Genomic DNA, 24,435 nt, shown 5'->3' on the forward strand with positions numbered 1-24,435 from the left:
ATGAGGAGCCTGGAGAGGCGGCAGCTGCGCCAGAAGTTCCAAAATCACCACGAACGCCGCGGCCATAGAAAGATAAGCAAACGATGGGGCCAGTCCGTGTATCCCCAAGAAACCCATGGTTTGGCAAATTGTCAATGGCAGAGAAGGGAAAAGCCATCACCATTGAAACAGAGGAGGAGGAGGAAGACTTGCAAGCTCTGATCGCTCAAATTGAGGCGCAAGACGATGAGGCGGAGGATGTCTCCCAAATGCCTTCCGCGACAAAGTTACCTGCATACGTCCCCCTGTGGAAGGGGAAAACCAAGATACCGAAGGACCTGGAGGCCACAAAGAGTGTGCTCTAGACCCCGCTCCTCCCCGATGATATAAGGTTTGAAGGTCCGCCGTTGGGATGGGTACCTACCATGAAGTTCGAGGATTGGGACCTCGCGGACAGCGAGAAGTTCCCACAGTTGGCCGCGGAGAAGTTAATGAAGTAGAAATGGTTGCACGATGTGGAGAAGGCTGGGTTACTCCATCTGTGCTGGATACCCCACTACCATCGTGCGCCCATCACCATTTTTGCCATCATGCAGCTGCTGTGCCTGGTGCATGATGGGTATCTCTGGTTGGAGGAGCCTATTCCCATCACGGCCGACCTGATTCACCGAATTTCTCGACTGCCAGTCAAAGGACACGACCCCATGGCCATAGCAGGTAAAAACAACGACTTGGCACTCGCAGAAGCCATGAAGGCCAAGTATAAACTAGAAAAGAAGAAGCGGGGGTACACAATAGCAAGCATTAAAGACGAAGGGGTGCGCATAGCCACCTAGCTGTTGGCCGACAAGCTAATGAGGAAATGCCGTGTCGACGAAGTACCAACGTTTGTGATTGCATTAGCAGAGCAGTGCGCAAAGGGGGTCTAGTTCAATTGGGTGCAATTCCTTTGCGACGAGTTTTTGATGAACTACAGAGAGGCCCAGGAGCAGGGTAAGACCTTCCACTACTCCTGGTTGCTCTTATCCATCTTGTTGGTTGCCGTGGAGCTGCTGGAGGACAACGAATTTCCCACTATTGAGGATGATCTGCTTGAAGCCGCGAGGTACTGCTCGCTCTGGGCTACAAAAGATGTGAAGAGGATTCGCGAGATAAAGGTGTTTTGGGTGTTCGTGGAGGCGAGCATCCAAACATGGATCAACCAAAGGCCGCACTTATCCCCTATGGTTCATAATAGCTTGCAGAGCACGACAGAATTCAAGGTGAATATGCATAACCTGTATATCCGGGCGCGCAAGGATTCAGCACAAAAATGCATAAAGCTTCCGTTCATCGCAACAGATGATGCGATCTTCGCAGTAATGGAGTCATGGTCTCCAGAGTGGCGCGCCCCGAACTTGGCAGAAATGGAAAAGGCCGCAACCCAGGAAAGAAAGGACACGATGCGCAACTCGCTAAAAAGAGGCGCCAGGAACAAGAAGTAGCCGCATAGCAGAAGGCGGCTGATGCAGCAGCAGCGGCGCAGATGGACCAAACCACAACAACACCAACCAAAGAGGCCGAGGAGGGCCAGGAGATGTCCACGGGGTAGCAGACCGGGGAAGCGGATAGGGCGGAGGACCGCGCGGACCCCGATTCCACATTGACCCAACTTAAGTGGCTGCGCGGCCCTAAGATAACAGCTCCCAGGAAGAAGGTAAAAGTCACAAAGACGTCCGTCGACCCGATCACGCTCACAGAAGGTGATCTGTTTGACATCAACGAAACGATTTGTGAGGTCGCAAAGGACACACTCCAGGAACTAAGGATGGAGTAGAGCACTATGTTGGGGGTGCTCAGCATGTAGCTACAAGGATTACAGGTACATCCCCCCCAACAGGTATAATGGCCCAGTACGTCGCAACAGGGACCGCTGAGGCCGAACAGACGCTGCACGCCCATATGGCCAACACCTTTGTGTTACTCGAAGGCGTGCTAGCAGCAGCAAGTGAGGGTGATTGGGCTGCGATGAGTAGCATGAAAGGCGTCGGCTTGAACTTGGCCGCCCTGTTGCGCGAAATGCTGTACCAACTGCAGGATGGGGTCATCGCAGAGCTCCGCGCTCGGGAAGGCCGTGCGATCCAGGTCCTGCATGAGCAGAAAATTAACATGGACTAGCTCAGCATCCAGTGGGATGAGTTGGTTACGTAGGCTCGCAGACTGGAGTAGGTCGTAGAGGATGCATGCAGGATCGTTCTAGAGTTGGTCGTGCTGGCGGAGCTACCAGCAACAGAGTGGGTCCATAGATTGGCGGTCGGAGTCCGCGAGCCCCGAGAAGAAACGACAAAGGTTCAGTTGGAGCTGAACTTGCAGATCGCCGAGCTGCGATTGAAGGCGCAACCCTCCACACCCCAAAAGTTAGAGAGCAGCGCACCCACGTTATCCAGATGGGGTTGGAGCATATTGGCGGGGTGACACAGGATTGTACAGGGCTGTTGGAGCAAGCACTAACCCTGCTTACACACCTGCAGGAAGACCCGAACCTACAATGCCTAGAGACAGAGGCGTGCGAGTTGCAGTAGGAGTACGACAGTGTCCGGGGCACTGTGCAGATGGTTTCCCTTACTCAACGACTCGCCAGACTACAGCAGGAAAGGGTGCTAAAGGACTGATTAGACGCCACGCACCAAAAGGAAGCCCTACTTAAAGCACGCATCCAACCATGGATCGATGAAGCGTTCACAATTACAACTACCATTGAAGGGAAGCTGGCACAGATGCAGGAACTTTATGCGGTTGGACAGGAATGTGACCCTGCTCACGAAGGTTCAGAGATACGTGTGCAACAAGTCCAGCAGACAGCCGAACAGTGTGCTGTGGACACCCAAGCTATGCGAGACTTGCTGGATGGACTTCGCGCAAAGATCGCCGCACCCGCACAGTGACTCGGGACAAGTCACAATGATTGTGTTGGGGGCCTGTTGGGTAGCGGATCCCCCCACAGCATGGTTTTGGGGCCTAAAGCCCGAGTTTTGGTCAATGTAATGTAAAGACCCCGCGAAATGTGGGCGCGGAGCGCGAGAGTCTAGGATGAGTCATAGGGTTGTCCGCCCTAAAATAATGTAATTTAATGTAAAGTTGTGTCGGCCTACCCATGGTCTGCGGACCATGGGATTGTATAAATAGAGCGAGGCTCTAAGTGTAAAGATAGCTTTTTGGAAAAGAAGTACTAGATAGATGCGAAGGCATGGTTAGAAGATAGAAGTGGATCTGAAGTGTATCAGGTCGTAGTAGTAGGTAGAGGCTCTGCAGCTGAGTGCGCAGAGGCCTAGTAGAGTCCACAGTTGAGTGCGTAGACCCCTACAGCTAAGTGCGCAGGGCGGAGTCAGGTCTGTATTGAACTAAACTTGGAAAGGCTTATTAATAAAGATAAGTTTGATTCAACGTATTGTGCATCTATTTCGTGGATCTGTAATTTGATGTTATGTGTTAAGTGTATCTAGTTAATTATATGCGCACACTTTGTAAGCATCGATACGAATACTTATGTATGAAAATCCTCTAAGTAATTAGCGAATAGAACCCAACTAAGGAAGATATGGGTAAGTAACACTGATCGCGTTGCAGCTAGAGCTGCGCAAAGGATGCAAAGGGCTTGTTGGTGCGCATAGCCCAGTAAGCGCGAAGGTTGAATCGCGTACCTATTGCCCCATATCAGACATCTCTTGGGTGCGGAAACCTGGTTCTAGCACCCTCCCATACTACTTCGGGTGAGACCTCAGTCCGCGCTCCACAGACTGTTGCCGAAAGGGCCAGTAGTACTGGGATTTGCTTGGCTAAATCACTTCTGAACCTGGGTCAGGCCCCAGTAAGCCAACACTTATGTATCCTTCTTCAATTGAGTGATTTTCAAGCTGCCTCTTCTTAACACCTTAGCTCTGATACCATGTTGAGAAATCTATGGCAGCGAAATTAGGGTGATTTCTCTTTACTTCGATAACTGCTTGTGATGTTCTTTGCTTCAACTTGTAGTATTTATAATTAGCTTCTTCTTGTTTTGATTATTATAGAGTTCTTATCATCAAACAACCACCAAACTATGAAGATCAATGACACAAATGGACATAGGATATAGGCTGCTAGCTAGGGCCAAAACTTCTCATAGAGAGGAAAACCCACAAGTAATTCTTCTCTTCTTATAGAATCTTCAAATGATGAATTCCAAGACCTTAGACCCAAGACAGAGACCCTTCTAGGGCCAAGTCAACCTTCCTTCTTGATGAGCTTTCTTTCAAAGTCAAAACCAACTTCCAGCAACAGATTTTTGGCTTTCCAGCTACTATTGCAATTTCGACCCCCAGCTACTTCTGCAACTTCGACCCCCAGCGTCTCGTGCAACTTTGACCTAGCAGCTTCTCCTGCAACTTCGAATTAACAGCCTCTCCAACAATTTCGACCTAGCAACTTCTAGCAACTTCGACCTAGCAGCTTCCAACAACTTTGCAATTTCCAGCAACTTCGCAACTTCCAGCAACTTCAACCTAGCGGCTTCCAGCAACTTTGATCCAGCAGCTTACAACAATTTTGATCTATCAGCTTCTAGCAACTTTGATCTAGAAACTTCTAGCAATTTTGACCTAGCAGCTTCACAACAACTTCTACCTAGCAGCTTCAGAATTTATTTGCATGTGAGAGAGAGAGAGAGACCCAGAATTTCGATTCCAACTTCTTTCTTGAAATTCACTTGCCTTTTAGACTCTTTCTCCTTATGATCAAACTTCTTCTTTTGTTTGATTGAACGTCTTGAATGTGTTCTTCAAATGAGGTTGAATGCACTTATATATAGGCTTGCCTTCATGAGGCCGACTTGATCTTGGAGGGTCTTTTGACACAGTTTTGACTCAAATAAATTCTTTTGACTTGTTACAAGATGTCCAATGGGGTCTTTTACATATGACAATGATTCTAATGACTTTTTGACTCTATGACAAACGCTAGAAGCACACAATGGGTGCTTGACCTATAAATAAATTGACCTTTAGCATGAAACCCATGCTATAAAATAACAATAATAATTTTTTCTTTTCTCTTTACATCAAATACATAAAATCAATAGATCATAGAATATTATGAAGACCGAACCTAGTTACAAATTTCAACAAAAACATGCATGAGATTTGCTCAGATGCAGGGACAAATCTGGCAAAAAAAATGAGTCACCCCGGATGTGAAACTGAGGGGTCACACTGTGAGAACATTCCTTCAAGAGTAATAGCACAATCACAGTGTAACAAACATTTAAAGAGCAGTGTGGCATTGTAGCACTCTCGTTTAGTGGGTTAGGACTCGGGAGTGCAATATCTCTTGAAATCTTTCTTTCAGTATGGTAATTCTGAATATGAGTTTTCTATTATTATATCAATATATGGATAAATTGATGGTGAATCTGAAATAGTTTCTGACTGATGTATGAAAACTGAAGTATTAATGATGAAATTTGAATCTTTTCCAATTTTGTTTGTTTGTTTGTATAAAAATATATTTAAAAGCTTAGGATGATGATTTCCCAATTTGTATTTTTTAGGCAGCTGCTGTGGTGTCTTCTGCTGGTTCTGATCCACACCCATGGCTCGTGTACCTTTGGTCCATGCTGATTTGTCACTGAATAATCAGCATCCGTGTGAATGTTTTGTTCCCCTGAGATCTGCCTTATCACACAGAGACACTCCTGTCTGTGACATGGAAGTGTTTGTTTCTGAGCAGTCTGAAAATAATTGCTATAGTGGGAAAATTCTCTCTGCAGCATGAACATATTCCCAGCACTTGCAGCGGCTTTCCATCATATCAAGTGCAAGTCTGATGCCACGAATTTCATGTGACATATCTTTCAAAACTGTACAAAAGAAATGCAGATTTTTTTCAAAGGCATATGTACCCTTGTATACTTCGCTAAAATTATTGGTCTAAGTTGCCTTGTTTCTTTATGAACTATGACTTACTTTTCCTATGAACTTATCTTTTTCTAGGGAATAGATCCTTACCATATCTCCACCTATGGGGAGACTTAATTGTGTCCAAAGAGGTCATATACTCTTGTAAGGATAGGAATTTCATGGTAGATTTCTACGAGGGTAGTAATTTTGGTCTTTTATTGATGTAAATTTAGTATTCTACAATGAAATTCCATCATTAGTAAGATTGTTCTGTTTGTTACTTCTTTTACCTTCCGTCAACTCTATATTGTTTGTGGTGTAAGCACATGAATAAAATGGGACATTTAAGCCCCAACCGTCTCCCCATTCATGTTTTCATTTCTAATAGATGAGTTTGAATCTTTTATTTGCTACTTTTCATTACTTATTTTTCGGTATTTGATTAATAGTTGGGATTTCCCAGAGATTCATATTTTTTTGAATGTGGAAATAAATATTGGATCTCATAAATTGTGGAAATGTTTTTACATATATCTCACATTACTTAAAAGTATTATACTGAATAACAACTAGGATTTTTTGTTCCTCTTTTGTTCTATCTGCTGGTCAATTTATTAGTTTGCAACTTTGCAATGCCTTATTGTTTACAACCTGTGACTAATATCAGCAGACATTGCATTTATGCAACAAATTTGCAGAGAAATGGTGGATGGTCTTGGGGAGGAGGTAATTTTAGCAGCATATCTGCATCTGTTTCAGCACTTGGAGACAGTGGCTGGCTAATGCATATTCATAGTGTCATAGCTGGTTCTGCATGGATTGCTGCACGTATTGCAGACGGTGCATCAGTGCTTGTTCATTGCAGGTTTATTGTTTAACTTTCACACTATAATGAAATTTGTTTTTAGCCTTTACTGTAATGATTTTGAAATATATAGTCATTGCCTCAATTACATGTAACTTTTTTGAAAGTTCTAAAATATTTTGCGGACCTGAGCATGGTCTTTAATCTCAATGGGCTTTTTATCTACTGATTCATTTGCACTATAAGTTGAAACTTGGAAGCTTTATAAACATGAAATTTAGGAGACTTGGTTTTCCTAGACTGTCATCAATATAAATACTTAAACACATGAAATTTAGGAAACTATGCTTTCCTAGGCTATAATCAACATATACTAGTGACTAGATTTATCAAAGATTGAATTTATAAGACATTTAGTCAACCAACATACTTTTCATAAGACAAATGAACTTGTTATTGAATATTTATGTAAATAAGTGTTACATATGGTCACTATGCAAGGTTGAAGAAACCAGGCTGAAGGCTAAAACTGATGTGGGATACATAGAGCAAAATCAAGCATATGTTGTTATGACAAAGAGAAGAGGAAAGTCTGGGAAATTTGGTTCTCAGAAAAAAGAAGGAACATGGCTAAGATTCAATGCTATGGATGTCAAGAATATGGGCATTACAAAAGAGATTGTCCTAAGCTCAAGAAGGACAGTAATAAAATGGGTAGAGAAGAAGCCCATATCACCGAAGAAGTAGAGGAAGCTGAAAAGAAGAAGTCCAAGAAAGAGGAAGTAAGAGATCTCTGCTACGATTGAGATAGTTGTCCTCACCTAGTTCTTTTGAAGTTCTTGTTTTCAAGTTTTTTTGTTGTAATATATGACTATCATGATTCACTAAGAAAAATGCATCATAGAAGCATTAAAAGCAAGAGCTCGTGACATCATCTGATCCGGATTTAAGCAGGAACACAATAGATTACAGAGATAACCATAAAAACAGAGATGCAGTGGAAATAATACTTCATTTCATTAATGGAGAATACTGAAATATGCTTACAAATAGAAATAACCCAGCTAGGGCGATGGTAGCTTATTTCTGAGAAGAGATGTGTCAGCTACATGCCTCTGAGCTGTTTCGAACTGTCTTTACAATGAGGCTCGAAGGCCTATTTATTATTGAGAAACAATGGAAAACCCTTAACATTCCAAAACCTAACCCTAGAAGATGAAGCGCCAAACTATGGGCCCCGCTTGGGTAAATTGGTACATCAACTTCCCGGGGTCGTAACTTTGGCATACGATCTCCGTTTGACGCGCATGATAGCCCGTTGGAAAGATCTCTCCAAGGACTACGACGGAACCTAAAAAATCGCGGAGGTAGATTTCCCAAAAAACGGCTTCGGAAGTTTAGGACCCGAAAAACTGCTAAAAATAGTAAACTGCGCTATAATTAAGGAAACTGAAAAACTGAAAGAGACAGTTGTGGGGGTCCAAATGGGATAGGTGGGTGGCCACCAACATCCACCTGGATCATCATCATAGAGAAGCATGAAAGATGGCTGAAATAAAAGTCCATGGAAGGATATAGCTCTTGGTAACCTCATTAGAAGCATAAGTGGCACTTATGGGAAAAAGAAGAAAAAGTCATCTAGCACAAAGGTCATCATACATCAGTCAAAAGGGGTGTTGAAGAAAGTGTTACTAGGTTCGGTCGTCATAAATGTAATTTCGATTTTTGTACTTGTAAAAGAAAAAAATTATTATTTTTTTCATTTGAAAATGAGTTTCTTGCTCATTGCATAGGTCTAGCACATGTTGAAGTGCTATAGGAAAGTCAAAGAGTCAATGTAATTATTGAAGACCCCTTGAGGGCAAGTTACACTATGTAAATATGTCTATGTAAAATGTAAAGTGAAAGTGTCATGAAATTGAGTCAAGACAAAATCCTCCAAGCAAGTCAAGCCTCCTCTTGTAAAGAATTAATTTCGGTCCAACAAGTTGGCTCCATGTTAAGCTCAAGTCGGCCCTCTAAGAAGGTCATGTCAGCTCAAAAGGAAGGGACAAAATCACTATAAGAAGGGCAGCTCGGCCTCACTAGAAGGACACACATCCGCTCTTAAAAAAGAAGAAGAAGAGGTGTGAAAAAGTGAGGAGAAGAAGTCTCCTATATAGCGAAAGGAAGGCCGAGTAGGATATCTTTGTATTGGGTAAGAAGCACTGTCTCATGTGCCAGATTAGGGCACACTTCCACAACAACAAGTGATCTTTGAAATCAGAGTGGAACAAGGCTAGAGAAGAATGCGAAAAAGGTAAGAGAAGGTGTCTCTACCTTAACGAAGAAGGAAGGGTAAAAGGCTGAGTTTGGAAGGTCAATTTCAGGCCTAATTACAGTCACACGTGCGAAGGGAAGAGGCTCATTTTGCTGCCATCTCAGACCTACTATTACAGTCATATGAAGAGGCTTGAGTGGGTTGGTAAAAGAGTACAAATTAGGCCTCTTACTCAAGCGAAGGAAGAGACTACTCAAGCGAAGGAAAGAGAGCAAACCAAACTACAATTCTTAAAGGTATCCTCCACACGTGTGAAGAAAAAGGGCCACTCTGCTGCTGTGTCAAATCCATATCTACAGTGAAGAAGAAGTGCTCGGCTGGGTTAAGAATAAGGTCTTCTTCCTAACTAAGGAAGGCTCCATTTTGAGCAAAGGAAGAAAAGAAGAATGTCTCTTCTATGGTATGCATGACTAGGGTTTCTGCAGTAAACCCATCAGTTGAAGAAGGACGAAAAAAGAGGTCGAGGTAGTGCAAGAGGAATTGATCTTGAGTCAAAGGGAAAGGCTTGACTTGTGCTTGGAGGATCTTCTTGTCAAGGGTCTAGGGTTTGCCATTTGTCAATTGAAGCTTCAATAAGAGAAATTTGTAGAAGGGTTTTCCTCTCTAGGAGAGAGAGGTTTTGCCCTGGCTGAGATCCAACATCTTGTGTTCTTGTCTCTTTTGTTTTGGTAACTATTTGATGAAGTAAGAGAACACTCTAATAATAATAAGAGAAGATTGTGCTAATAAGAAAAGTAAAAAGTACTTCACAAATTGTTATCATCGTCAGAAGAATCTCACTATAACCTAGATGCCCTAGATTCTTCAACAAGGGGAACATTTGCTGGATGAGGATACTCAAGATACTCTATTGGAATCTTCATTGGAAGGTTCACCAATCAAAGGGAAGCAAGGGTTTCATCAATAATTCCATCTTATGGAAAGTCATAGGAAGATGGCATGATGACAAAAGAAGTGAAGCAGATCAAGGGATTGAAGTTCCTTCAATCAAGGAAGCTGCTAAAGGAAGTCTAGATGACCTAATGGAAAATGACTGATGTATGCTTGTGTTTGATATTGTAGAGTCATGTCATATGGTTGCTGGTAACATGGATAAATGCTCTATCTTGAGAGCATGATCAAAATAAAGGATCTCTTTCTTTAAAAGGATGCAAGAAGGCATGAGTCACACATTGTCTAGATGAAATCAACATAATATGTCCTCATATGAAATATGAGGTGGTTGACAGTGATTGGAGGAACTATGATTAAAAGTTCCTGGGAAGAAAATGTGTGAAGAAAGAAGGAAGGAGATCGAATATGCAACCATGAAGAAGGCAATCAACACTTGAGGACTGAGAGATTTGACTGGGATATCTCCATGAAAGATATGAAGACTCTGATGAAGTCTGAAAAAGAAAGAGACCCTTGACAGTATATATCTTTTGGAGATGTATCAATGTGTATGTAGGGCGCTGATACAAACTAGAAGGTGTCATGATGAAAGTCCATCACAAAGGTAATTTTAATTTAATGTTCATTCCTTTATTTTTGAATGATATCTGAATGGGATTGTGCAGGGCTGCCAAGGGAAGATCTCTGGATATCTTCTGCCCATGATGTCGATGTAGTAGGATGAAAGATCCTTAAGGAAAAATGGCATGAAGAAGGCAGCATGACATGAAGGAAGGCCAAATATGAACTGAGGGATCACTTTCCGACGAAAGGAATAATGACATGACTGACTCATGGATGAAGGTGATGGATGGTCTATGCCCTATGAAGAAGTCCCAAACATGAAGACTCCTAGATAAAGAAGATAAGTTCATAACATCATGAGGAGGAGTTCTTCAAGCAGCTAGTTGTCCCATCATCTCCACCTAGAGAGCTGCTGTAGGTCCCTAATTAAGAGGGAGCCTGGAAACAAGTTTCTAACCTAGTAGAAACTTGAAAACAAATTCCTAAGCCAAGAGGGAGCTTAGGTACATTCCTTTTGTAGGAATGAGTACATTCCTTCATTGGAATAGGCATGTCCTCCCTAATTAAGAGGGAGAGATAGACACATCATTCTTGTCTTCACTTGGGAAGACAGAATGGAGGATTGGCTAAACCTCTGGCAACTGATGCTCTTTGAGGATGAGTTAGGGCATCCAAGATAAGAGTAGTCGTAGAGGACCGATATTCTTTGAGGACAGGGAATCCAAGATAAGAATAGTCCTAGTGGAACACATCCTGAGAACTTGGGTGGGGTATGTTTCGAGAGAGACAATGATGAGGGTGTCTATACATCATTGGTCTCACCAGCATTAAGCTCAGATCTTGTGGAGAGATAGCTCTGTTAGTCAAGGCCTTGCTATGTGACAATGCTGGCTGATATGATGCTATACAGATGGGTTACCAATCCGACTCTTCTTATGAGAATTCTTCAGATTGAGAATGTCCAAGTACCTTGTATGGATTATGAATACCTCCCTAGTTAAGAGGGAGTGCTTTAACGTGTAACTAGGTTTGGTCTTCATAATGATGTGTAAATATGATTTTATGAAGTTGATGTAAAGAAGAAAATAAAATTATTTATGTAATACTTGAATCATGGCTTTCATGATCAAGGAATTTTATTTTAGTTAAGGTTCCCATTGTGAGCCTCTAGGTTTTTTCATCAAGTCATAAAAGTTTATAGAGTCAATGTCATGTATGAATGACCCTTCTTGGGCATGTTACACATTTGTATGAATTATTAAAAGAGTAAAAAGGCCCTCCAAGACCAAGCAAAAGCACCTCCAACAAGTCGGCTTCAAGATGGAGTAAATGATCTACACCAAAGGACATGTTGGCTCACCTTCAACTCAAGTTGGCTTATTTGATGGGCAAACCACTATAAATAGGGCAACTCGGCCTCGTTTCAGAGACGGATTTTCAGTCAAGGTCCGAAGGTAGAAAGAAGCGTGAAGTTCATCAAGAAGGAGCTTTATTACTAGTGAAGAGAAGGGAAGGCAGAGCAAAGTCTTTGGTAATGTTTTGGGACTGTTTTTGGGCCAAGTACACTCCACACGTGTGAGATTGCAGACCTATCTATTGCAGGAAAAAAGGCGAAATATTACAGTCATAGTAAGAGAGTATTTTTGGGTGAAGAACAAGGAAGATCTCCAGCTGAACTGTCAAGAAGAAATCTCCTTCTAGAGCGAAGATAATCAAGGGTCAAAGTTGGTCATCCACACGTGTTGAGGGTTTCTGAATTAAGGCCGAAATTTGCAGATTTGCCTTGGGAACTGAAACACTGCAAGATAGCGGAGAAGGAGGAAGAAACAAGGAGTTTGGCTATCAAAGAAGAGGAAGCTTTGTGACTTGGTCTTGGAGAGGTCAAATAGGTCAAGGGTCTTGGTCTTGGTCTTGGTATTCGTCAATTGAAGTCTCTATAAGAAGAAGAATTCGTTTGGGCTTTCCTCTCAAGTGGGAAAGGTTTTGGCCCTGGCTGACAGCCTATATTCTGTCTCTTGTCTCTTTGTTGTTTTTGCATTGATAGTTGTTTGATGAAGAAGATCACTATAATAATCTAATGAAAGAGAAGATCCTAATCTAAAGAAGTAGTACAAGGCAATGTAGTAGGAAGAAGGAATTTTCTACAAAGGTAGAGGACTACAAGTATATTCCTCTACTTACAAATAAAACAATTTATAAATATTAAATACCCAAGATCATGGGATGATCAAAAGGAATTGATCTCTATCAAATGTTAAAGGCAAGGACAACCTATTAAAAACTTCTAGAAAGTAAATTCTAGAACTAGATTTGGAATATTGTATATATGGATTGCAGAGGAATTTGAAGGATATCTGCAAGGAAGCAAGGTTAAAAAAAACAACTTCATACAACTCTCATAAGATAAGTAATCTATATCCTTCTATCTTGATTTTATTATATTTCTTTCTCTTACATTTCATTGTTTTTGTATCATTTACTCAATGATAATTGTTTCTTCTATGATATCTTGAATAAGGCTTGCAGGAACATTGTTGATATGATCTCTCAAGTGAGAGGAAGTAGCAATGGTACAAAAGACTTGTTATCATGACAGAGGGAGCTACCAAGATCATCACACAGAAGACCTACTTCATAGACCAAATTTTTGAAAATGAACACCTCAAGTTAATAATAAATATATGGTACATTGGTATGTATGATGTATCTTAGGAGATGAAGTGAGTCTTTGCAAGGACATCACTAGTCATAAAACAGTGACCAGATCACTTCATCCAAGACATGATAAAGCAAGAAGCCATAGAGCTCTAGTATATATTCACAAATGAATAGATTGTGGACAAATTGAACTTAGTATGATGGTAGATGTCTCCCTCATTGAAAGGAACAATGAGGAAGGCCTAAAGGATTTGCCTGGGTCATAAAGGATTTTGACCAAATAGAGATGTATACGTTCATCTTTCAAGCCAAAAGGACTTTGTTCGGTCGGCCAAAAGTGAATGTTCCAGCGAAACTATAATATTGGACAAATCTTCTCCTTCGAAGCCAGAAGGACTTGGCTATGTCGACCAAAGGAGATAGATGAAATTCACCTTTAAAATTCCTGAAGGACTTGGGTAGATGACAAAAGACTTTGACCAGAAAGGTGAATAGTCCAACGGCAAATTCTCTTGAGAAGTTAGAAAAATTTAATCCCTAGGCTAAGGTCATGACCAAAGGAGTGTGATATATTTGTCTGAGGAGCCATAAAGGAACTTGGTCCACCCTGGATATTTATGTTGATCAAAAGGACATGCATCATTATGACAAGCTCATGAAACTTTTCTTAAGGGGAATTCCCAGCTAAGGGAAATCTGTTGCAGGAGAATACCTTGCTCACTAAGAGGGAGTGTTGATTTTTGTAGCATTGGGAGGTAATACTGCATGCCAAATTGACCTCCTAAATCGGCCCAAGAAAATATTAAATATGATAAGTAAAATTTATTATTTTCGGCATTCATGTAGGTCCCAAAAGTCAAGTCGGCCCCACCTTGTGAAATGGGTGTGACCCTTGGTCAAAACACATCCAGTTTGACCACTATAAATAAACCATTCGACCTCCTCAATTCATCATCAAATCAATTTGGATCTCAAGAGCAATTAGCCATCTTTTCACATGTGCGAAGGAGCAAAAGAAGGCTGAGGTTTGATCAGTGAATTCCGAGCAGAAGTTTGACTCATGGACCAGTGTTGACTGAAGGGTTCTTGGACTGTTTCTGACCTGCGTTGACCAAGACTTATCTGGGTATTTGACCGCATCTTTGACTGAACTGTTGACCAAAATTCTGGGCAGAATTCTGAGTGTTGACCAAACTGTTTGACCAGCATTGACTGCAGGTTGACTGAGGCATGTTGACTGAATTTTTCGAGATAGAAACAGAGGCTGTAATTCGGCCTATTGACCAGATTTGACTAAGCTAGACAGAAGTCAGATATTCTCTCTCCTTTGACCAGGTTTGACTGGTACTAAAAGCTTAGAATTTGGCACAGGTTTCTAGACAATTTATATTGTATTGTGTTTTCCCTGGGAATCTTGTATCTTTTTGTTTCTGGCTGTCTCTTTATGATCCTATGGTTATTATTGCATTATAGTTGATGTTTTCTATGTATAATTGCTTAATGATATAAGTAACATAAGATAAGTTGAGAATACAAATCATTGGAAGTAATTATCAAGATTAGAAAATCAGTTTCTTCAACAGAAGTTCCCTTAGATTAACGGCATGATACATTTTGAAGCAATGCCTCCTTGGTACAGGCAGGTAAGTTGATCTGTACATGTATATCCTGTTCCAATTAATTTCCCTCTGTCTGATTCAATGCCACTTTCCTAATTACATTCCACGAAAAATTCTCTGGACTTCTTAAACATGAATGGACATGACTTATAAACCAAATTAAAGTATTTATTTCATCACTAAGTATGTATTAACTGCCAGATGTTCATGCCTGTGTAAACAGAAGAATTCAGTGGGCTAGCAATTTTGGTAATAGCAATGTGTTTCTGAATTACAAACAAGTCATATAACTTTGTAGCATATGTTTATTTGGATGCTTGCAATTTAAGGTATTTTTTATGCAGAATATATAAGGGGGAGTGCCAGATTTGTTATATATGTAAAACCTAGATCTTGGTGGGTTCACAGTTTTGGTAGCTGTGTGCTTGTGAATTACAAACAGGCATAGGACTATGTGTTATATTATTGATATGTTTAAGGAATGAAAATTCCTTTGTTTGTATTTCCTGTGTAGTGATGGGTGGGATAGAACAACACAGTTGGTTTCATTGGCAAGCCTATTGCTCGATCGTTACTATCGGACCTTTGAGGGATTTCAGGTACTTGATGTTAATGGAATGTGATCAGTTCTCAGTTGTTTCTCATACACTTTCTCTTTCATGTTTGTAGCTCAAATATTCACTTTTCATTTCATTTTTTGTTTAATCGCCACTTTCTGTATTCAAATATTTATTTAGGCATTCATCTGTCCACTCTATTGTTTTTTATATCAATATGTATTCAGTAGTATATTTATAGATAACCTACAATAACTAGACTTTTGGAATTGAATATGAGCAGGATGAAACTTTAAATGGCTGATTGAATTTCAATTTCATGAAGATTTTGTTTCCTTTGGATTTAGTTCAAGGCGGAAGACGATCATGTGAATTTTTACATGCAAGCATAATGTGCTGATATGTTCTGTGGATGCCAACCACATTGTTTATTGATTCTGTACAGTTCTGTGTTTAGAATGACATCGACAGAGATAGAAGGGTCTACCTGCATGTGATCCCTCTATGTACTTTGATGTTAGTGGCATTGGTTGTCGAACTCCTCTATCATGACTCTTCTGAAAATGTACCTATCACTCAAACAAAATCTTGACTTGACATGCTACTTTTTTCCTATCTTATTTTAATACTTAGAGGGTTATATTGATGACAAAGATCACAATATAGACAATGATTTTGATGATATGTAGGTATTTGTTGTAGGATGATTTTTTTTGGATGCTATAGTCCATCTAGAGCCTATTTGTTTATGTATTTTTGGTTCAGGGATGAATTGCACTCAATGCTATTTTGGTTATGTGCACCCTTGCATGCTATATAAATGAGAACTTTTGCTTATTTTTGTATAAATAATTTGGATCCATATGGATGCACATATATATAATATATATGTTTTTTTTTAAATTTGAATATTTTAGGTGTTTTTGGTCATTTTTTGTTTAATTGCCACTTTCTGTATTCAAATATTTATTTAGGCATTCATCTGTCCACAAGGTTTTTTGGTTCGACCACCGGTTCGGTTCTGATTACATAAAAAATGTTCAATTTGAGTCTTATCAACAAAGAGTTGAGAAAATATTCAACCTAGGATGGAAAGGTCCTTTTACAATGCTACTATTTTGTTTCAACATTCAAAGATCCTTTTGTCTCATTTTCTCAACCCAAGACAGTATTGGAGTATGTCATTATGTGAAAAGTCTTGCTCCATGAGGTTGCATACGGGAAAATACATTTCAACATCAGCACCCATCTCTACCAATGCTTTGAGGGATTGAAAACCCAGCACTATAGAAAGAGATCACATTGTTTAATTGTATCATCATTTTCATATCAATCATTATTTATTATTTAATAGTTTATCTTTTGACATAATATGTATGATCTAAGTCATGGGACACAAGATGTAGACATATACACTAAGTTACCAGGATTTGGATACAGATCTGGATTCGCTAGTTTTTTGAAAATCCAGCATCCGGAGACGGCAAGGATACGTCAAGTACAATTGGAAAAATATAATAATATTTTTTAAATTAAAAAGAACACTTTTAGAGTTCAAAAATCATATACAATTATAAATCACAACATTTAAAACTGAAACCATTTAGCCCTGTCCGTCCCTGTGCTCAAACCGTTGCTCAAACAGTCCCTGTCAGTGCTCAAGAGTCAAACCGACCCAGCTTTCCAAGCTTGACCTGACAAAAGAAAAAAAGAAAGATTCTGATCACCCGTCAAAGGTATCAATCCAACTGATTCCTTTTGTTTGTTTGTTACTTGGCTTCAGTTCTAATCTTCCATGCTTGAAGTCGAGCCTTTCTATTACTTATTATGTAAAATTAACAAATTAAAATTCTCCCTTTTTTCATCAAAATTTAAATTAAATCAAATTCAAAATTTATAAAAGAATACAATACTTAATACTCCATGGAAAACCTTGAAAAATTATTTTTACCATCAATTATATAAGGATGCCAACTGTTTCGTATTACGTATCAAAATTATATAATATGTAAAAAGGAGGTCTTTCAAAATCATTTTTGTTTCGATCACCACATATACATACATAAATGCTGTGAACGCTTCACTTTGTTGATGTGAAAAGAGATTTTAGTTCAAAATGATTTTTTGTCTCACTAGCATGTAACAAAAGTTGTTAAAACATCTGGCTTCTCATTTTAAAATGATCGCGTTTTGTTAATTATTAATATATAATCAGAAATTGTCAAAACACGTTGCTAGAATGAGCCTTTCTATTACTTATGTAAGGATTGGCGGCCAAGTGTCAGTGCTCAAGAGTCAAACTGCTGCGGCCAAGTTACAGTCACCGTTGCGGCCAAGTTACAAACCGCCGCTGCCTCCTCCGCTGCCTCTTCACTGCTGCTTCCTCCTCTGCTGCTCCTTCACTGCTGCTTCCTCCTCTGCTGCTCCTTCACTGCTTCGCTGTTGTGGCTGACCAAGACAAAGCATAAAGACAAGACAGAAATCAAGACAAGACAAAACCTAAATTGTAAAAACCGGTTTTTAATTTTTTGAAATCTGTCAATTTTTTTTGAAGGATCTGGCTCTGTCATCGGGATCCATTTCTGGGCATCTAGTTATGTTTCCGATATTCACGGATTCTCCACTCAGGCGTATTTTTGCCGATTCTAGCCGGATCGGGATCAGGATTGGATACACGGATCTGTGGATCCTGGACCCTCAACCAGCAGATTCGATAACTGTTAAAATTGGCAACTAGGGCCAAACTCCACATGGGTCATCTTATTTATGACAAATAATATTTTTCTAGGATTCCTCTCTTTGAGAGGTGTAGGATTGATCTAAAGATCATCCCATTCTGGCATGTACAAATGAAGTTATGAATTTATTTTGATTATGGACAAATTGTCAAGGTCGGCCAGCAAACTCATGTAGGCTCAGAAGCCCAACAGTCACATCTATTCATCCTCAATGTTTGCTATAAATACATGATGCCTCATCCTCATTTGGACACACTCATCTTCAAACATCTCTCTCTCTCCTCATTGATTGGGTACGGATTTCTGGGTAGTCTCCCTCTCCACATGTGCGAAGGAAAGGAAGGCAAATTTTCTGTTTTAGAGTTGACCATGTTTGACCAAATTTGCAGAAGGCTGTTTTGATTGCGTTGACCTCCTTTGACTACATTTTTATGAGGACTATCTCTGTTTGGGCAGGCCACATTTTTGGGCACAGGAATCGAGGCGAAACATTGACTGTTGACCAGCATTGACTGCGGCTAGGGCTGACTACAAGTTGATTGTTTGACCAGACTTTGACTGGGTTGAGTTCAGACTATTTTGAGGGTTGATTCATCTTGCTGTTTGGAGGCCAAAGTTGACTGAAGTTGACCAATTTGTTGAGTCTTGGTCAAATATGTCCTATTGACCAGCGTTGACTTTTCCGGTTAGGGCTCTTTTGCTGCAGTTATAATTATGAGATTTGTAAATTGTATTATCTCTCTCTCTGTTGAACTATTGAAGACTAAAGAAGAATTGATCAAAGGTTTCCCCACATTGGGGTTTGTCCCTGGTTGGTGCCACATCTTGTGTCCTCTTGTCTTGGCTTGTCTTCTATTGTTTATGTTTATGTTCTATTTACATTTTACTATCATGTTGATGCGATCGCTAAACTAGATATTGATATTGGGCTAATAAAGAAATTGAAGTAAAATTGCTCTAAAGCATAGAACATGCTATTGTTGCCTAAAATTAACATGGTATCATAGCTGAGGTGAAGACAAAGCCCAAGCAAGAGTGAAAGAGCAATCACCAAAGATAGTTTGACAGGGAGAAAAGGTTCAATGGGTTCCTCATCTCACTTCCCGCCTGAAGACAGGCTCCATGATAAATCTGACTATCATGGATGGAAGATGTCTCTTGATTTGACGTTGGAAGAAAAATAAGCGATGGATTATGTGCTGGGTAAAATCCCTGAGCCTCCTTCAAATGCACTAGCTGCTACAAAGACCAAGTACAATAGGGCTGAAGTCAAAGCGAAGAAGATTATCAGGGATTCCATTGACAAGCCTCTAGTGGCCTACATCTCCGAATTGAAGACCTCCAAAGAGATCTACGACAAGTTGGTCGACATGTTCAAGGTTAGTAATGCTAATCAAATTCTATTTCTCAAGAATAAGTTGATGAATATTAAGGAGGGCAAGGACGTGGACATTCAATCCTATTTCTTGAGGATTACTGAGATCAAGAATGATCTACTCTTGATTGGAGAAGTCATTCCTGACAGGGGACTTACTCTCACCACCCTTGGAGGACTCCCACGTGAGTAGTACGTATTTGGAACCCACTATACTCAACAATGATCGAATTCCAGGGTTTGAAAAATTGATGTCTAGATGCATTCAAGAAGAAACAAGAATGGTGGAGCAAGAAATGCCTTTTAATAGAAGCAACCCCACTGCATTCTCCACTCATGTCAAGAGGAAGAACAATGCAGGTTCAATGAAGCAAAGTCAAGGAAGACCAGGATTCAAAAATGGAAGGAAGGGAAGATGCTTTGTTTGCAATAAGTTTGGCCACTATGAAAGGGAGTGTCCAAATAGAAGGGACACATCGCATGATGATGATCACAATCATTTCAGGGGCAACTTCAACAACAATGATCAAAGGAATGGCAGGTCCAATGGTAAAGGAAAAAGGAATGCGACACATCAAGGAAATGGTCGACCCTCCAAGAAATCAAGGAACTCCAGGTATGAAGAATCCAATGTTGTTAACAATAAGCAAAAAGAGTATTGTCTTATATCGGCCCTCTACACTGCCTCTCCCCTGGACACTTTGGGAAATTGGTTGATTGATAGTGGTGCCTCAAGGCACTTCACCGGATACAAGGAATCCCTCTCTAATATGATAGAAAAGGAGACAAACTTGGAGATCATCCTTGGAGACGATGCCACCTATCCAGTGAAGTGAGTAGGGAATATTACCCTTCAATTGAATCAAGGTAACACTATTCATTTGCAAGAAGTACTATATGTACCCGATCTCAAGAAGACCCTGGTGTCCATTTTGGCAATGGAAGATAAAGGGTTCAATGTGGCTTTTATCGATGGAAAGGTACATGTTTGGAAAAGAAATTTTAAAGATGCTTTTATTCTTGGCTTCAGGGTTGACACTTTGTATCAAGTTGGAGGAAGTCCATTGGGAGCCATGTCTTGTGACACATTTCTACAATCTGAACTATGGCATTGGAGGTTTGGCCATCTTCATTATAAGGACATACCCGATGTGGGACAGATGGTGACAGGTATGCTCGAGTTCAAAGTAGAGCCATGAAGGTGTATGTCCGGGATGTGCCGAAGGAAAACTTACAAGAGGACCATTCCCCTCAAGTAATAGCAAGACCACGAGTATATTGCAATTGATCCACTTCAACATATCTGGTATGATGCCCGTAAACTCTTTGGGAGGATACTTATATTATCTCACTTTTACGGATGATTATTCTTGCAAGACCTGGATCTACTTCTTGAAGAAGAAGGATTAAGTGTTCACCTGGTTTCGACACTTCAAAGCCTTGATCGAAAACCAATTCGAGAAGAAAATCAAGATATTGAGGACTGATAATGGAACCGAGTACGAATCCATTGAATTCCAAGATTATTGCAAAGAAGTTGGCATTAAGAGGGAAACTACAACGCCATGCACTCCTGAGAAAAATGGTGTGGATGATAGGAAGAATCGCTTTATTGTAGAAGCTGTCCGTGCCATACTTCATGATCAAGGCCTTCCGAAGTTTCTATGGGTTGAAGCTACAAATACCATCGTGTATGTTCAAAACCGATGCCCTCATCAAGCATTGGACTCCAAAACTCTCGAAGAAATGTCCACTGGTAAGAAACTCGATGTCTCTCATTTTAGAATTTTTGGAAGTCCCATATATTTTCATGTGCCAAAAGAGAAAAGAAGCAAATTGGGTGCATCTGGGAGGAAAGGAATGTTTATGGGTTATAGTGAAAATTCTAAGGGATATAGAATTTATGTCGCTGGTCAAAAGGACGTTGAGATAAGTCATGATGTCAACTTCGATGAAGATATGGCCCTTAGGAAGATCAACAACCTTCCTATCCTAAGGAAGGACAAAGAAGCTGACCCTAGAAATCAGGGTGAAAAAGAGGACGAAACGATGCTTGATGTTGATGAACCTATGGATCCTATTGATCCTCCTCCTCCAAAAGGAGACCCTCATGGCTTAGGGAGACTCTCGAAGATGCCGAGAGACACATTGCACCAAGGGGGACTTTCTGTGAAAGCAAGAAGCCGAATAGGTATCAAGGATATTTGACCGCCATGAGCACTATCATTCAAAATGAGCCTTCATCATTCGAAGAAGCCGTGAAGCATCAAGTATGGAAGGATGCTATGAATGAAGAATACGAGTCAATTATGAAGAATGATGTCTGGGATGTGGTCTCTAAACCCCAGGACAAATCGGTTGTTACCTTTAACTGGCTCTACAAAATCAAGCATGGAGCTGATGGAACTGCAAAAAAGTTCAAGGCTTGCTTTGTTGCTCGAGGCTTTTCTCAAAAGGAAGGTGTAGATTATGATGAGATATTTGGACTTGTTGCCCGATACACCACCATCCGCTTGATTATAGGCCTTGCTGCCTCGCAAGGATGGAAACTACATCAGATGGATGTCAAGACCATTTTCTTACATGGTTCAATCAAAGAGGAAGTCTATGTGGAACAATCCGAGGGGTTCGAGGTTCATGATCAAGAATCTCATGTATGCAGTTTGAAGAAAACTCTCTATGGATTGAAGCAAGCACCTTGGGCTTGGTATGAGAGGGTCGATAACTATCTGATGAAGCTGGGATTCACTAGAAGTGAAGCCGATCCGAACCTTTACTTTAAGGTTGAAAATGATAAACCTCTCATTCTGGTACTTTATGTGAAGGACCTCTTTCTAATAGGTGCAGACCCTCTCATTCACAAATGTAAGAGGGAGTTGACTTCTAAATTTGAGATGAAGGACCTAGGACCGATGCACTATATCCTAGTTGGAGGTCTGGCAAAAGCCAGACGAAATTTTCCTCTCTCAAGGAAAATATGAGGTGAAGATATTGGAAAGATTGGTGACTACTCTGATGGAACTTAAATAGAAGTTATGTGGTAGTGTTGCTGGACCTGAATTGGGAAATGCTTTTGAGTATCATCAACTAATAGGAGCACTGATGTTCTTGGTGAACTTCCCGTCCCGAGATATGTTTTGCAGTTAACACATTGAGCCAATACGTGGTCGAGCCTCATCATATACATTGGATTGCTGCCAAGAATATTCTGAGATATCTTCGGGGCACAATCACTCATGGACTGAGATACACTGCCGGAAATATGAGGCTCCATGGTTATTCAAATGCTGATTGGGCTCGCAGTGTGGTGGATCACACGAGCACTTATGGATGTTGTTTTTCTTTGGGTTCTGCTTCGATATCCTGGATGAACAGGAAGCAGAAATCGGTTTCCTTGAGCACTGCCGAGGCCGAATACATAGATGCTAGTATGGCCTCCTGTGAAGCTATCTGGTTGAGGAAGCTCTTTAGTGAGCTGTTTGGATATGTGCTGGATACCACTGTGATCCTCTGTGACAACCAGAGTGGGATCCGATTATCAGAGAATCCCGTGTTTCATGATCGCTCCAAGCATATAGATATCAGGTACCACTTTATCCGGGATATGGTACAACGAGGAGCAATAAGGCTCCATCACATTGGGACTAATGAGCAGGTCGTTGATATTCTGAGAAAGCCCTGGGGAAGGTCAAAATCTTGGCCTTCTGAGAACAACTTGGAATCGTGGAGGGACCCTCTTATGAGGGTCCTGTATGAGATGGACATTGAGCTCTGGGGGGCTTGGGGTACTTCTTGGAGCGGTGAGCCACCATAGGGTGAGTGGTTCAACCTTCCCCTAGTGGTTTGTTGTGTACAGGGTGAGTGGTTCAGCCTTCCACTGTGATACCCCTTGGCGACATGTAGGCAGGATGAGTGGTTCATCCTTCTCCTACTGAGACATCCTACCCATGCAGTCTGGGAATCATGGGAAATACCTCTCATCTGGCCAATGAGTAGTACTACCGATAGACGCATCGTGTACTACCGTACTCCCTATGCTAGGATGACCGATATTGATATAGGATCGATTGGAACTGACTTCGGGTCAGTAAGAGTGGTATGAGACACTCTCTTTTGATTGGGACTGACTTCGGGTTAGTAGAGAATGGTATGATACATTCTCGATCACTTCTTCTTCATAGTTCAGCAGAGAAGAGCAGAGCAGTGTAGAGTAGTGCATAGATGGTTGAGATAGTACAGATTGGCAGATGCATTAGCAGGTGGAGTTCTCCCTAGTTGAGAGGGAGTGTTAAAATTGGAAACTAGGGCCAAACTCCACATGGGTCATCTTATTGATGACAACTGATATTTTTCTTGGATTCCTCTCTCCAAGAGGTGTAGGATTGTTTTGAAGATCATCCTATTCTGACATGTACAAATGAAGTTATGATTTCATTTTGATTATGGACAAATTGTCAAGGTCGGCTAGCAAACTCATGTAGGCTCAGAAGCCCAACAGTGACATCTATTCATCCTCAACGTTTGCTATAAATACATGATGCCTCATCCTCATTTGGACACATTCATCTTCACACATCTCTCTCTCTCTCATCTTTGATTGGGTACGGATTTCTGGGCAGTCTCTCTCTCCACATGTGCGAAGGAAAGGAAGACAAATTTTCTGTTTCAGCGTTGACCAGGTTTGACCAAATTTGCAGAAGGCTGTTTTGACTGCGTTGACCATGCAATGACCTCCTTTGACTGCATTTTTGTGAGGGTTATCTCTATTTGGGCAGGCTGCATTTCTAGGCACAGACGTCGAGGATAAACATTGACTGTTGACCAGTGTTGACTATGGCTAGGGCTGACTGCAGGTGGACTGTTTGATCAGACTTTGACTGGGCTGATTTCGGACTATTTTGAGGGCTGATTCATCTTGCTGTTTGGAGGCCGAAGTTGACCGATTTGGTGAGGGTCAATTCTGCCCTGTTGACCAGCGTTGACTTTTCTGGTTAGGGCTCTTTTGCTGCTGTTA

The 24,435-nt window shown here is 40.9% G+C and overlaps 1 protein-coding gene across 1 annotated transcript in view; it reads left to right on the plus strand.

Moving 5' to 3' along the window:
* The window catches only part of MTM1 (Myotubularin-like phosphatases II superfamily), a 354,976-nt gene that overhangs the window by 215,259 nt on the left and 115,282 nt on the right, over positions 1–24,435 (plus strand). The window contains exons 13-14 of the mRNA XM_089383937.1: positions 6,590–6,756; positions 15,266–15,350. Of these exons, the coding sequence (XP_089240063.1) occupies positions 6,590–6,756; positions 15,266–15,350 (252 nt within the window). The remainder of the gene's footprint in view (positions 1–6,589; positions 6,757–15,265; positions 15,351–24,435) is intronic.

This window comes from Pinus tabuliformis, chromosome Q (genome assembly GCF_031772625.1).
Source record: "Pinus tabuliformis cultivar Carrire ecotype Pingquan chromosome Q, CPIR1, whole genome shotgun sequence".
Taxonomy (NCBI): domain Eukaryota; kingdom Viridiplantae; phylum Streptophyta; class Pinopsida; order Pinales; family Pinaceae; genus Pinus; species Pinus tabuliformis.